The 15,457-nt window shown below is 36.3% G+C and overlaps 1 protein-coding gene and 1 pseudogene across 1 annotated transcript in view; one reads left to right on the plus strand and one right to left on the minus strand.

Annotated features, from left to right (window-relative positions):
• The window catches only part of FRZB (frizzled related protein), a 32,674-nt gene that overhangs the window by 2,971 nt on the left and 14,246 nt on the right, over positions 1-15,457 (minus strand). The window contains exons 3-5 of the mRNA XM_019752852.3: positions 8,887-8,952; positions 4,716-4,920; positions 4,257-4,320 (exon numbers count right to left, since the gene is read on the minus strand). Of these exons, the coding sequence (XP_019608411.1) occupies positions 4,257-4,320; positions 4,716-4,920; positions 8,887-8,952 (335 nt within the window). The remainder of the gene's footprint in view (positions 1-4,256; positions 4,321-4,715; positions 4,921-8,886; positions 8,953-15,457) is intronic.
• Positions 2,101-2,596, plus strand: LOC148754878 (small ribosomal subunit protein eS25 pseudogene; annotated as a pseudogene).

The following is a 15,457-nucleotide window of genomic DNA, read 5'->3' on the forward strand; positions in this document are numbered from 1 at the left end:
TACATTTCCCAGCCTCTCTTGCATCTAGGGATGGACATGAGGCCCAGTCCTAAGTAAAAGTTGCTATATGGGGTACTTGGAAACCCCCTTTACCTCCCTTTTCTTTCTCCTGGAAATGTAGGTGGGAGACTAGAGGAGGGGCAGCCATCTTGTGACCTCCAGGTAAACATGAGCATGGAAGCAATTCTCTTAAAACTGGCAGAGCAGAACATGGATCCAAGATAGTGGAATAGGTAAATGCTGTGCCTGCTGCCACCCATGATCACATTAAATTACAACTAAATTATAGAACAATCAACCTTGAGAATCATCTGAACACTAGCTGAACAGAACCCCCATAATTAAGGATATAAAGAAGAGGCCACATTGAGACTGGTAGGAGGGGCAGAGATGCAAAATAGGCTCATCTCAAACTTACAGGTAGTGGTTGAGCACCAGGAGGGACATCTCAGTGGCAGAGGTCCTCCCTGAAGTGTGAGGGGTCCCAGCCCCACAAGAGGCTCCCCAGCTCAGGGGTCCTGGGCTGGGAAGAAGAGTCCCCACAACTGGTGGAGAAAACCAGTGAGGATTCCAGCCGTCCCTGTGAGATGGAAGGCAGCTAGAAACCCAGACATCTTCTTAAAGGGCCCACAGACAGACTCAGTCGCTTGCAAGTACTCACTCTGGGCTCCGGCAGAGGGGCAGCAACTCAAGAGGTGCCAGAGACATACAGGGCAAGACTGAGTTGTGTGTAATCAGGTAGACCGTGCCACTGGACCACATAGGACACATACTACATAAGGCCACCTGGCAAAGACTGAAAGACATAGAAGGTCTACCTAATACATAGAAGCAAACACAGGAGGCAGCCAAAATGAGGAAATAAAGAAACATGTCTCAAATAAAAGAACAAGAGAAAACTCCAGAAAATGAACCAAATGCAGTGTAGACAACCAACTTAACAGAGTTCAAAACACTGGTTACAAGAATTCTTAAGGAACTTAATGAGAACTTCAACAGAGAGTTAGTATAAAAAAGGACATAGAAACCATAAAAAAACACTCAGAAATCAAGAATACAAAAACTGAAAAGAATACACTAGAATGAATCACCAGCAGATTAGATGAAGCAGAGGACTGAATCGGTGATTTAGAAGACAAGGTAGCAGAATACACCCAATCGGAACAGAAAAAAAAAAAAAGAAATAAGAAACGAAGATAGTTTAAGGGACCTCTGGGACAACATCAAGCATAACAACATTTACATCATAGGAGTACCAGAAGGAGAAGAGAGGGAGCAGGGATAAAGAACACATTTGAAGAAATAATAACTGAAAACTTCCCTAACCTGGCAAAGGAAATAGACATACAAGCTCAGGAAGCACAGAGAGTCCCAAACAAGATGAACCCAAACAGGCCCACACCAAGACACATTATAATTAAAATGGCAAAGATTAAAGACAAAGAGAAAATAGCCACAATAATCTTGAAAAAAGAACAAAATTGGAGAAATCACAATACCCGATATCAAACTATACTACAAGGCTATAGTAAAGAAAACAGCATGGTACTAGTATAAAAATCAACACATAGATCAATGGAACAGAATAGAGAGCCCAGAAATAAATCCATGCCTATATAGTCATTTAATCTATGACAAAGCAATAATATACATTGGGGTAAAAACAGTCTATTCAATAAATGATGCTGGGAAAACTGGACAGATACATGCAAAAAAAAAAAAAAAAAAAAAAAAAATGAAACTGGACCACCTTCTTACTCCATGTACAAAAATAAACTCAATCTGGATTAAAGACTTAAATGTGAGGCCCAAAACCATAAAACTGCTAAAAGAAAACATGCACAGTAAACTCTCAGACATCACCCTTAGTAATATTTTTACTGATGCATCTCCATGGACAAGGGACATGAAAGAAAAACTAAACAAATGTAACTACATCAAACTAAAAAGTTTTTGCACAGCAAAGGAAACGATCAACAAAACAAACAACATATTCTACTAAATAGAATATATTCACCAATGATACATCCGATAAGGAGTTAATATCCAAAATTTATTTAAAAAACTCATACAACTCAACACCAAAAAACAAACAATCCAATTAAAAAATGGGCAGATCTTAGCGAAGCTGCAGTCGTACCGTGTGCTGTCCGCACTTTGCCATGCCGCCCAAAGATGACAAGAAGAAGAAAGATGCTGGAAAGTCGGCCAAGAAAGACAAAGACCCAGTGAACAAATCTGGAGGCAAGGCCAAAAAGAAGTGGTCCAAAGGCAAAGTTCGGGACAAGCTCAATAACTTAGTCTTGTTTGACAAAGCGACATATGACAAACTCTGTAAGGAAGTTCCCAACTATAAGCTTATAACCCCAGCTGTTGTCTCTGAGAGACTGAAGATCCGCAGTACCTTGGCCAGGGCAGCCCTTCAGGAGCTCCTTAGTAAAGGACTTATTAAATTAGTTTCAAAGCACCGTACTCAAGTAATTTACACCAGAAACACCAAGGGTGGGGATGCCCCAGCTGCTGGTGAAGATGCATGAAAAACAGGTCCTACCAACTGTACGTTTTGAAAAATAAAACTTTATTAAATCTAAAAAAAAAAAAAAAAAAAAAAAAAAGGGCAGATGATCTGAACAGACATTTCTCCAAAAAGGACATAGAGATGACCAATAGACATATGAAAAGATGTTCAACATCACTAATTGTCAGAGAAATGCAAATTAAAACCACAATGAGATATCACCTCACACCTGTCAGAAAGACTCTCATCAATAAATCAACAAACAAGTGTTGGTGAGGATGTGGAGAAAATGGAACCCTCGTGCACTGTTTGTGGGATTGAAAAAATTCCATAGTGCAGCCACTATGGAAAACAGAATGGAGGTTCGTCAAAAAATTAAAAATAGAACTACGTTATGACCCAGCAATTCCATTCCTGGGTATTTATCCATAGAAATCCAAAACTAATTCAAAAGGATATATGTACCCCTATGTTCACAGCAGTGCTATTTTCAATAGCTGAGATATGGAAGCAACTGAAATGCCCATCAACAGATGATTGGATAAAGACATTGTGGTGCAAATATATAACAGACTATTACTCTGCCATAAAAAAGAATGAAATCTTACCAGTTGCAACAACATGGATGGACCGAGAGGGTATTATGCTAAGTAAAATAAGTCAGACCGAGAAAGACAAATACCATATGATCTCATTTATATGTTGACTATAAAAAAACAAAATAAACAAACAACACAGAAACAGACTCATAGATACAGAGAACAAATTGATGGTTACTAGATGGGAGGGGGCCTGAAAGGCTGGGTGAGAAAGGTGAAGGGATTGGAAAGTACAAATAGATAGTTACAAAATAGTCACAGGGATGTAAAGTACACTATGGGGAATTTGGTCAATACTGTAAAAACTATGTATAGTGTCAGGTGGGTACTAGACTTAGGGAGATCACAAACTGTATAAACGTCTAACCACTACACTGTACACCTGAAACTAATATAAAATAATATTAATGTCACCTATAATTTTTTTGAAAATTACAGGAATGCAAAGCACAGCATAGTGAATATAGTCAATAATATTGTAGTAACTATGTACAGTGTCAGATGGGTCAAAGACTAATTAGGGTTCTCACTTTGTGAAGTATATAAATGTCTAACCACTATGTTGCTTTGTATACCTGAAATTAATATAATATTGTATGTCAACAATAATTGAAAAAAAATATTTAAAAATTTTTTCTACAATAATTGAAAAAAAATTAGCAAAGAACAAGGAATTATGCAATAATTTGGCAAAACCTTGTTAAGTGTTGATAGGAATATTGGGGGGTCCATTAATTTTGTACTCATATATATTTGAAAGTTTTCATAATACAAAATTTGTTAAAGAATCTGCTAATTATTTGAAAAAAAAAAAAAAATGGCAGAGCTGTAAGCTGGAGGGAGCCTGGATATCTAGTAATAATGTGGAGTCACCCTACCAGGACTGGACTAATTATAGCTAGACTTCTCACTGTGAAAAGTTAGGCAACTGCAGTTAGATCTCTGACACACATACAGAGTATTCCTTAAATGAAATAGACATTAAAGACAAACTCAGTCTTGGAATTTTAAATAGATGTATATATCGGGTTTTAATATTTCTCCTGTAGTTGAGGGCAGCTATTTTGTGTAAATGACAAGTGGCTGGTTTCCCACTTTTATTTTTTGTGTATCACTTTGAACATAAAATATAGGCTTACCTTAACTTTTTTACCAAGTCGATCCTTCCATTTCTCAGCAATAGAACCTTCCACCAACAGTAATCTGTATTTTTTAAAGAAGCAACCATTTTTGAAAAGTTAAAACATTACTGAAAATACAAAGAATTATTGCCAAGAAAGACTTATCTATTTATTCTAGAACCAGATAGCCAAATTTAGAACAGTAATTCTTAACTATTTGGGAATCAGGGACCCCTTTAAGAATTAAGATTTTATCCCTGTTTCCAGGAAAATGCACACCCGCAAATTGCACACGTACACATTTGTATCCAATACATGAAATTGAGGGACCCAACTAAAACTTATCTTTAATCCCCTAGAATGCAGACAGATCCCAAGGTAAGAACCTCAGAGTAAGATCTGTAGAAAAATGCAATAGAATAGGCATAGAACAGAACAGGCATCGAAGTTATTCTGAATCTTTAAGAAGTGAATTACCTGGAGCGTTCCTCATCTTCATAGCCCATGATGATATATTCCTCGTTAACATTAAGTGGAGGGCACAGGCAGCCAGAGCTGGTATAAAGGTTTACGGTGTCCCTCGGAATGTTTACCAGAGAAGCTTTTAGAATCTCCTTCACCTCGACTACTGCAGTCACATCATGGCACTTGGTTTTTACCTCTTTAACTTTAGCCCGAATGACTGGACAAAAGACAATAAAGCTGATATGATTAATATGATACACAATAGGTGTCACATTCAAAACAGACATGTAGGCTTCTTTCTAGTCAATTCTTCTCCACTTGATGCTCAATGAATAGAGGAAAAGTCAACCAGATGTTTTTGTCTTAGTTGGTAGTGAGTGACACACTACACAACGCACTTGACCCCTTAATGTTCAGCCCTGATCCCCTTCCAATTTGTGTACATATGCATTTGTGTGTATGAGAAAAATTCATTTAGATAATCAAAGGTTGGGTGAATCTGACGTAATTTTCCTCCAAAATGAAATTTTGGAGGGGTAGGTGTGTGTGTGTGTGTGTGTGTGTGTGTGTGTGTGTGTGTGTGTGTGTGTGTATTGTTTCAATTGCTGCCAACAGAAATTTAAACTTTATTAATTTCACTATATGTAAAGACGGAGTACTTAAATATGCTTTCTTTCCTTGTCAGCATTCTTTCATCAAGTCTATTAATGGAATTTCTAAAGGAGTTGGGAGTCTCTTTCATGATATAAAGTTGTCCTGTTCTACTATGTTCCCAAACTGGTTCTGTGATCTTTTCACCTTCTTTATCTTAGCTCACTGTTCAGACATCAGTTCCTTTCTTCCTTTGTTTCAGTGCAGATTATCTCTTATACTCTCCTATAGGTATACTCCATTTTTTTTAATTAAACTGTCACCAGTAGATCTTATTTCCTCCGTCTGCTTTGAAGTCAGATACTCCAACATTCCTTCCCATTACAGGCTACGGAATACGGTCTAACAAGTTAAATGCATTCATCTACCTCTCAGTGGTTATACTACCACCCAATTTATCTTACAATTGTTAGCTTCACTTCTCAACATAAAGACAAACTGCCTTAAAAATAATCAATTCAGATGTAAAGTAAAAAAGTATTTGACGCATTATCTAGCAAGTACAGTTCCACTTCTTTTCTGTATTTCTCTCCTTCAGAAGACCCAAATTCTTTAGATTCCTACTTCTGGTAAATGCGTTTTTTGTTTGCTTGCTTTTTTAAGGGAAGTTTGAAAAAGCCTAAAACAAAGTAAAAATGTCAATCAGTAAGAAGCCAACGGCTTTTGCCCAGGCACCCTCATTGCTCTAGGTCAATATCCATAGATGTTAAACAGAGGAAAACAGAATGTATCTAAATGAATCCACTTTTGAAAGCCTCTTAGGCACATATGAGCAAGCCACTTTCATCTGAGTTCCTTCCCACATATTTTAGGTGTTATGGACTACAAAGGAATGGAAGAAGGTAATCCATGAAAATATCGAGCCAGCTAACAGACCATTCCCCCATTAATACCCCAACTCCATACAGAAACTTATTCAATAACATTCCACCAGTACAACACACCGTACCACAGAAATTAAGTTACTAATACTTAAAACTTTAGGATATAACCTCTTTTTGCTTCACACGCATATCAATCTTCAGAAAATTAGTTTTTTTAAGTATGAGAACATACAACAAACAAAATTTTAGGTTGGTGCAAAAGTACTGGCGATTTTTGCAATTATTTTTAACCTTTAAACCACAATTACTTCTGTACCAACATAATATAACTGCCTGCTGTCCCGGCTTGATGCGATTCGTGAGCAAAGGAATTCCTTTCTATCAGTGTTGTTTCAAGTCTGTATTTTAACAAAAGATAAGACTGCCCTTTTTGAAATGTCATTTGGGAGAATCAGATGATAAATTCACAACCACAGCTAGCAGACATTTTTTTGTGTCCTGGTTTATGTGAATGTGCTTCATAGCATCCATCAACCATTAGAGATTAGTGAACTGAGCAAATGTTCTCAAACTAATGATTTATTTACCCAGTATGTCTACTATTTTCATTAGAAATTTTTAGTACATGTACCCACTCCAAAATAAATATCTCTCTACAAGACTTACCTTATTATTCAACTAATTTTGTTAAAGCTCAAGAGATTTTACCTGAATTAATCTGAATGAAGCAGAGGGTTTTTTATGAATTATCATTTGTTCCCACTCCCACTTTGTTTTCTCAGTAACATATGTAGATATTTAAGAAAAATCAACATATTTTGCAATTTAAAATGCAGTTTCTTTTCAGAAACTTTTATTTTTGCCTTCTATTTAATCATTTGAGGGCCTGCCTTCCCCCAAGGTAGAGCTAAGTAAGCCCCAGACAAGTGAAAAATCCTTAAACTATAGACAACCTGGTTATTGTTTGGCTACGAGAAAGAAATGATCTCCTTTCTATTCATTCTGTATCCCATTTTATGTTATAATATTCACACAGCAACATTATCAAATATAGTCTCTTTCCATGTCTTGAAAACACTAGTAGTTTGACTTTTAACAAAAATAATAACACTAACCATTGCAGCACTAAGTTGGATAAAGGAAAAATTGACAAGTAAAATAAACACAGACTCAACTAAATTTCCCTGACATGACCTTTTTATTATACTTTCGTTTTTCATGTAACTGTACTTAAAAGTTCATATAGTGGTTTTTAATCTTAAAAAACTAATCTAAAAATTAAGACCTTCTTTTCCCTGTGATTTTTCATATCAATTTGTAGAGGAATGGGTCCATAAATGAGCAGCCAGGTGCTTGACTTCTTAGATAAACATGACCTTTTAACCTTGGAAAGAAAGTACGTCCACCAATGACTAAGAGAAACTAGATCTCTCTTAAGATGAGTAGTAAGCAAAAAATAAAAATTGAATCCATTGAAGAAACACTGGGAAACTACGTGCATTTATTTTAAAGAGATTTCCCTACATTAAGAATTTTTTACTTTATATCTTTTAACACACAGTATTTTCAAAGACTACTCTTACAAAGTATTTGCCATTTCTCTCCTTCCAATTTCCAAAAGTATAAAAGTAGAAATAAATCTACTGCATATGTCCTATAGCCTCTAAAATAAGGTATGTAAATTCAATAAAAAATCTCTCATTTTAATAATAAAGTTCCCTTCCAAAACCTATTTAATTGCTGTTTATTCATTGACTCAGTATCAACAGTCTTCTACAGAGATAGAAACACCACTTTCATTCACTCATAGATGCTACAAAAAAAGTCACAAAGAATGCTGATGGAATACAGCAAATATTTATTTGTTCCTTATTTTATCAACTGGAAAACTATTAACTGACCCTTCTAAATAAATAGTAATTGAAATTTCTGACTCTGAAGCATGCCAGTACCCAAAAGTACATTCTGAATGATCAAAGAAAGGACAATTTAGTTTCAATACTCACTAATAAAATAAGGATAATATATGTCATAGGGCAGTTGAGAAAATTACATGAGAGTATATGGAAATCACCTAGCATGGTACCTGGCACAGAGACAGCAGGCTTTTCCTGTTTCACTTAAGTGTGTTGGCTACATTTGAATTGGTAGCTCTTCAATTAATATTTTATCAGAATGTCACATTTCTAGTTCAAGCTGGATAATAAAATATTTTCTTAATTGAATACTAACAGATTTTATAAGTGTTACTTTCCAACTCTGTCAATGTTTCCCATGAGATAGAGTGATTGAAGAAACTAAATGTAACTCTATTAACCAACCATCCCTTACGCATCGAAATGCTCCTTTGTTCACCACAGTGAAGCTGAACTTAAAGCACAACTGACGATCTATGCAGCTCCAAACATTCGTGCTCATATTCTCCTCAGCCTCGCAGGGAAGGAAGAGTCCCTCTCACCTCTGTATACTTAATGACATGGCTCTAAGATGCCACCAATGCTGCCTGATATGCTTCAAAATCAAGCATTTGTTAAGAATTTTGCCCACATGAGACATTTTATTTGGGACAGGTACGTGCTCTTAAAGTTATCCTTGTTTATTCATTTTTAAGACTTATTCTTAAACTGCTCTACTAATGTACACACAAACACACACACACCCCTTTCTTAACATAGCAGTTTATAGGTCAACCATGAAGTTATCCTTACCATAGTTGTAATTGTTTCGGAAATAGGTCTTCTGTGTAGCTCTAATAGGCTTACATTTGCAGCGCTCTGAAAAATACAACATTTTATCTATAAGCAAAATTTCAACATTATCTTTCTTTTGTTTATTCCCTTTTTTTTTTTGTAAGACTAGATCCAATTTGGTGGTGAGTTTATGTGTCTGATCTTTCTCTAGAATTATTCATGTTTATTCTATCCACATAGCCTTTTTTTCAGTGCCTGTAGGTTCATAAGTTCCCACTCTTTAACAAACCACCCAATCACCCTAATCCTGGGAAAACACTGTTCACCACTGAAGAGGGAGCATGATCCCTGAATCCTGAAAGATAATGCTTATGGAAGTAGAATCAATGCCTACCTAGAGGCAATTTTCTACTTATGCTCAGGTACCTAGTTTGCCCCTGTGGAATACCACCTTCATTCATATACATTTTATAGATTAAACAGCACTCCTGCAAATATTAGTTCCTGGATCTAAAAGCAATTCAACAAGATAAGCAGGTATTATTACAACACAACTAACTTAGTGAAATTTTTAAGAAGAGAGGCCATGAGCCCCTTCTATAGGCAGAATAACTGCTACTATTTAATTCAATGGCATTTTTATGCTTAGTGGAGGAAATTACTATATGCATATTTTGAAATAAGAAGTTTCATGTGTTTTCTTTAAGTATCTGGTGAGTAGTGACTACAACACATTTTATATGTAATACAGGTATATATAATAAAAGTTCTGAATATCTGAAACTGTGTCATATATAGGACAAATAATTTGACATCTTGGAAAGTGGATGACTGTATTATTTATAGGTTACTTAGCTAAGAAATATATGTCATATATACATCATAACCATTGTATGTTGTTAAAGTCAATATAAAAATAGAAAATAATACACTTATTTTAGAGGACATTTTTTTTTATTGGGGAATACTGGGGAACAGTGTGTTTTTCCAGGGCCCATCAGCTCCAAGTCAAGTTGTTGTCCTTCAATCTAGTTGTGGAGGGCGCAGCTCAGCTCCAAGTCCAGTCGCCATTTTCAATCTTTAGTTGCAGGGGGAGCAGCTCACCATCCCGTGCAGAAATTGAACAAGCAACCTTGTTGTTAAGAACTCACATTCTAACCAGCTGAGCCATCTGGCCACCCCAGAAGACATTTTAGTTTGTATAAAGATTTCCTTAAAATAGTGCCTCTGAGAAATCTTCATTAAAAATGAAATGGCCTCCCCTATTCTGCCATAAGAAAAGATGAAACAGTGTCATTTGCAACAACATGGCTGGATCTTGAGATTGCTAAGTGAAATAAATCAGACAGAAAAAGTCAATAACCATATTTCACTGATATGTGGGATATAAAACTGAAAACAACAAAAGAATAAGACAAACAAAGAAACAAAAACTCATAGACACAGGCAATAGTTTAGTGGTTACCAGAGGGTTAGCGGGGAGGAGTGTGGTAGATGAGGGTAAACAGGATCAGATGAATGGTAGTGGAAGGAGAAGTGACTCTGGATGGTGAATACACGATGTGATATATAGATGATGTATTACAAAATCGAACATCTGAAACCTATGCAACTTTACTAACCATGTCACCCCAAAAAACTTTAATTAAAAAAAAAAAATGAAATGGCCTATGTTTCATCTATTTTGACCCAGAAAAAGAAAAAAAAGAACATAGGAATTACAGAAAGAAAGCCAACAAAAATATTTTGTTTAAAAAGTGTTTTATGTTAGCATGGAGACCAATAAAAAGCAGAAGCTTTTGTTGACCACTTGACACTGTGGTTTTAAATCAAAATAAATTTTATTTTTTGTTGAACTTATAGATTACATGCTTTAAAGTAGCAGTCCCCAGGAGAGTAGTATGCTTACTACCAGCTTTTAAGTTCTAGAAATAAGCACCTCTGTTGGGGACAGGTGCTGTTCTACAAAGCTGTGGCAGTAACAACTGTTGTTGTTGCTCACAAGAGAGGCGAGAATTTCTTATTGCTACACATAGCACTTCCTTTGTTCTGCAGATGATTTTTCACACACAATTTCTGTGGAATAAAGATCTCAAGCCAATAAATAATTGGTAATATCCAAGCTGGTTGCTATTTTGAAGATGACTCCTCCAATAATAATTTTCTTATTAGCAAAACATCTGTATCCCCATTTAAAAGAAAATGCAAAATTATCTAGTTCTACTGTATAGTTTTATTTTGTACAGAAATGTTACACATTTTGAAAGGGAGATATTCTTGTGATGAGGAGATTGCTGAAGAAATCAGTACTATGGTCTTTGATGTACAAATTATCCTCACCCATATATAGATAAGGGCTTGTGCTTTTCTGCCATTTAAAAATAGATATTTATTCATCAAAAATAGTGTATGTAGCTGAGCTCCCAGATGGCTCAGTTTATTGGAGCACGTCCTCTCAATCACAAGGTTGCCGGTTCGACTCCCACAAGGGATGGTGGGCTGTGCCCCCTGCAACTAACAACGGCCACTGGACCTGGAGCTGAGCTGCACCCTCCACAACTAAGATTAAAAGGACAACAACTTGACTTGGAAAAAGTCCTGGAAGTACATACTGTTCCACAATAAAGTCCTGTTCCTCTTCCCCAATAAAATCTTTAAAAAAGAAAATAAATCACTCTTTAAAAAAAATAATGAATGTAGATAAATTATCTACATATTTGTAATTCTTTAGAAATTTGCACATGCTCTAATAAAAAATTCTTTGCAAAGATGTGCTGTCACAGGACTGAGTCTAATATGATATCACTACCATGTAACTTTGCTTGAAGCAAATTGATTCCATAAAACTTTCCCAGCAGAGATTTTTCAAAAATTTTATCATAAAGTGATTTAGGAGGATTTCAAGTAAGTATTTATATAACTATTAATATATATACATGAGTACATATACATGGCTAGATCATTTCCTAATAGCTAATGAGCTAAGCAGTTATACTTTGGGGACAAAATTTTGTTCATCCTCAATGCACTTATTTCTGCTGTCAATGCCATACCCTGTATGTGGCCCCTTCCAAACTCTAATCCCTAGCTCTTGCTATAAGCCATTGTCTGTCTAGTTGAAAGAAACAGCAGCTCAATGAAATATAGAGTAATAAGGGGGACTGGAATATCCTATCTGCAAGGTTCATATATGGAAGAACATCCTTTTACTTACTTATGCTACTCAACACAAACGTATTCATAGCTAAGGGTATTCATAAAAAGTGTATTTTAGATTAATAGATCTGGAGGATTATCCTTCTTCTAATGTTCACTCACATCTAAATATATATATTCCCCAAAGGCCCAAGAACTGGGAAATTGCAAAGAATCATAGAATTGCATGCATTGTTTATCACATTTTTTGTACCTGCCACCCTAAATCAGATGGTAGCAGCTGCTTTTTCTTTACTAACGATAGGTAATTTCTCAGACATTTTATTGGGTCACTAGTAATTATCATTATTTCTACTTTAATTCACTAATAATTTTGCTAATAGTCTTCCTCTCCAGCTTCCCAATGGCACAAGGTTTTTAAATTTCATAGTGGCAAAATAAAATGTTTACTGATATTTGCACAAAAACCATTAGATATTGATTTGTTTCCACTGTTGAGAAGAAAAGCTTATAAAGGTATTTCCTTGGTGTCCTTATCTAAGGGGGAAAAAATATGAAAAAAGTTAAATAGGGCAGCAACAAAAAATGTTAAGGGACAAAGAGTATTTCAAATGTGGGGAAGGTTTTAACATTAGCAACTCATTCACCTCAAAGTCTAGGATTAAAACAAAACACTCTGAATTGTGGAACAGCATGCCGTCCTATATCCCACAAGCATCCATGGGCCATGACCAGGAAACTGTCTTCGGCAGCTCTCCCTCACACCCTCTCGGACACTGTCCTAAAATCAATGACCCTCTGCTTCTCTGCCAGTGAAACTGAAGACTGTTTAGCTTCCTAGGACAAACATGAGTTTTCAAAATGAACATGCTCAAAGCGCCATAGAACTTGGTCTGCACGTCAGGGGAGATGTCCTGCAGGAAATGTCCTGCATAGCGGTACCTGAGCCATATAAACATAGTTCAGTGAGGAAAGTGGAAAGTGATCACATCCTTCTTTATTCAGTTTATTGCTCGTAAAAATAGGCTCATTTAAGGGGCAGCTGGATGGCTCAGTCGGTTAGAGCATGAGCTCTATACAACAGGATTGCCGGTTCGATTCCCACATGGGCCAGTGAGCTGCACCTTCCACAACTAGACTGAAGACAACGAGCTGCCACTGAGATGCTGCAGGGGCGGCCAGATGGCTCAGTTGGTTAGAGCGCGAGCTCTCAACAGCAAGGTTGCCAGTTCAATTCCCTCATGGGATGGTGGGCTGCGTCCCCTGAAACTAAGATTGCAAATGGCAACTGGACTTGGAGCTGAGCTGAGCCCTCCACAACTAGATTGAAGAACAAGGACTTGGGTCTGATGCGCCCTGGAAAAACACACTGTTCCCCAATATTTCCCAATTGAAAAAATAAAATAATATATATATATATTTTTTTTTCTTTTTTTTTTCCCCCAAATAGGCTCATTTATTGAAAACACATAAAGATAATAGTATTTTAAACGGTTGTATGGCTTTACAAGATCTAAAGAATTAGAAGTACCTGAAACAATAAAATGTGATTTTCCCTGGACCATCGCTATTTAATGCAAACTTGAGTTCAAGCTGAAGTATGATATGATTTTCAAACTAATCCTGACCTTTGTTTGAAATTGACTTCTCTTGGGTGTCATCCAGAACTGTAAGGTTGTAATTAACTTTGCCAGATTTCAAAACTCTTATAACCTTTCATGTACCATGATTTTGGAATACTGCTAACTATGAATGAGTATTCTTCTGCTTTTTCTAGGAAAAGACCGTAGATCTGTGCTCAGGATTACTTATCAAAGTGGGGGGCGGGGGAGGGGAGGCAGAGAAGAAAATACAATTCTGTTTGTGTTATAATTTCCACTATAATTCTTTCAAGACTGACTCAATTCTGATGAGAGTTTAAATAACTTTAATTCGTACCAAATGCACTCACTATATGTTTTGTATCTGACATTTGACCCGAGAAGCCCCTTGTCCTCTTTCCCACCATTTTAAGACACATTAGAACAGACCACACATTTTAAAACAGATGTAAAACCAAAATTTTTTATGATTTTAAAATCTATATCATTAACTATGACTTCTTTACTGAGATCCAGATCTATATTTTTAACTGCCTAGAAGTGTCCATAAGCATGCCCTTAATTAATTTTAAATATATGTCAATGTCCATCACACCAGGAACTTGTCTTTCTTCTGTAGAAAGTCTTTTATAACTCTATAACCCTGGGATATCCATGAGTCTCTAAATATGAGATGGGAAAGAAAAAAAAAAAAACCTAACATTTATTGAGCTCTTTCAGTCACTTACATGTTAATAATTCATTCTACCAATATTTATCGAGTATCTGCTAATATGCCAAGCTCTGTGCTAGGCACGTAGAATACCTGATGGGTAATACAGACAATGCAGAATAAGATACAGATATTGAATAATTATACCCAAAGTCACTTGTTTTCATATGTGATGAATGCTATGAAAGAAAAGTACAACGTCCAATGAGAACATGTAACTTGATGATCTAAACTAGTCTGGTCTTCCAAATTTTCTAAGGAAATGACATTTAAATTTAAAACCTGAAAGATGAGTTGCAACCATCTAGGCAGGAACTACATCTTTATATGTAAGATAGCAAAGAAGATGATCAAGGAGACTGAGAAGGAGCATCCAATGATGGAGAAGAAGTATAGGAGAGCATGGAGTCAAAAAGCTGAAAGAAGAGGGGGTTCCAAGAGAAACGGAGAGCGGTCCTCTGTGTCAAAAGACCCTCCAAGCTCAAATAAGTTAAGACAGAACATTATCTGTTGAGTGAGATCAGCAAGAGGAGTCTGACGGAAAAGGAGAAGAAGACTTTGAAGCCAGAGGAACACATCATACACTACACAAGAAGAAAAAGGAGAGAGGGGTCCAGATGTTGACAGGCTTACACAATTGTTGGTGAGATGATGAGACAGTTCCTTCCGATGGGTTTTACTTTCTCATTGGAGGATGAAGTGAAGTCATTCAGCTGTGGGGAATAAGGGACCAAAAGAGGAAGGGCATGGAAGTTCAAGGAGAGAAGAAAAGGTATAAAACAGTTATTTTACTGAGTTGTAAGGCAAACTTTCTAGAGGAAAAAGGGTAGGCTTGCTAGGCAATAACATTGATTGTGCATTTGAATTTTATCTTGAACTTAAAGTGAAACCAGTCACCCCAATTGAGTTATTTTCTCCAGCAACTAGAGTTAGGATTTTGACAGGTGAATATGGCAGAAGAAGGAAGGCAAGGGAATTGAGGGTATTTTCAAGAGAATTATTGTTACAATAGACCACAAAATCTCAGGTAGACAAGGAGGTTAGGGTTGAACAGATAAATAGACAGTCTCAATGGAGTAAACTTTTTAGCAGTGATGGTACTAGAGCAAATCTGCTAGAA

Source organism: Rhinolophus sinicus, chromosome 17 (assembly GCF_057876585.1).
Source record: "Rhinolophus sinicus isolate RSI-liver-muscle chromosome 17, RSI-T2T, whole genome shotgun sequence".
NCBI classification, from domain to species: domain Eukaryota; kingdom Metazoa; phylum Chordata; class Mammalia; order Chiroptera; family Rhinolophidae; genus Rhinolophus; species Rhinolophus sinicus.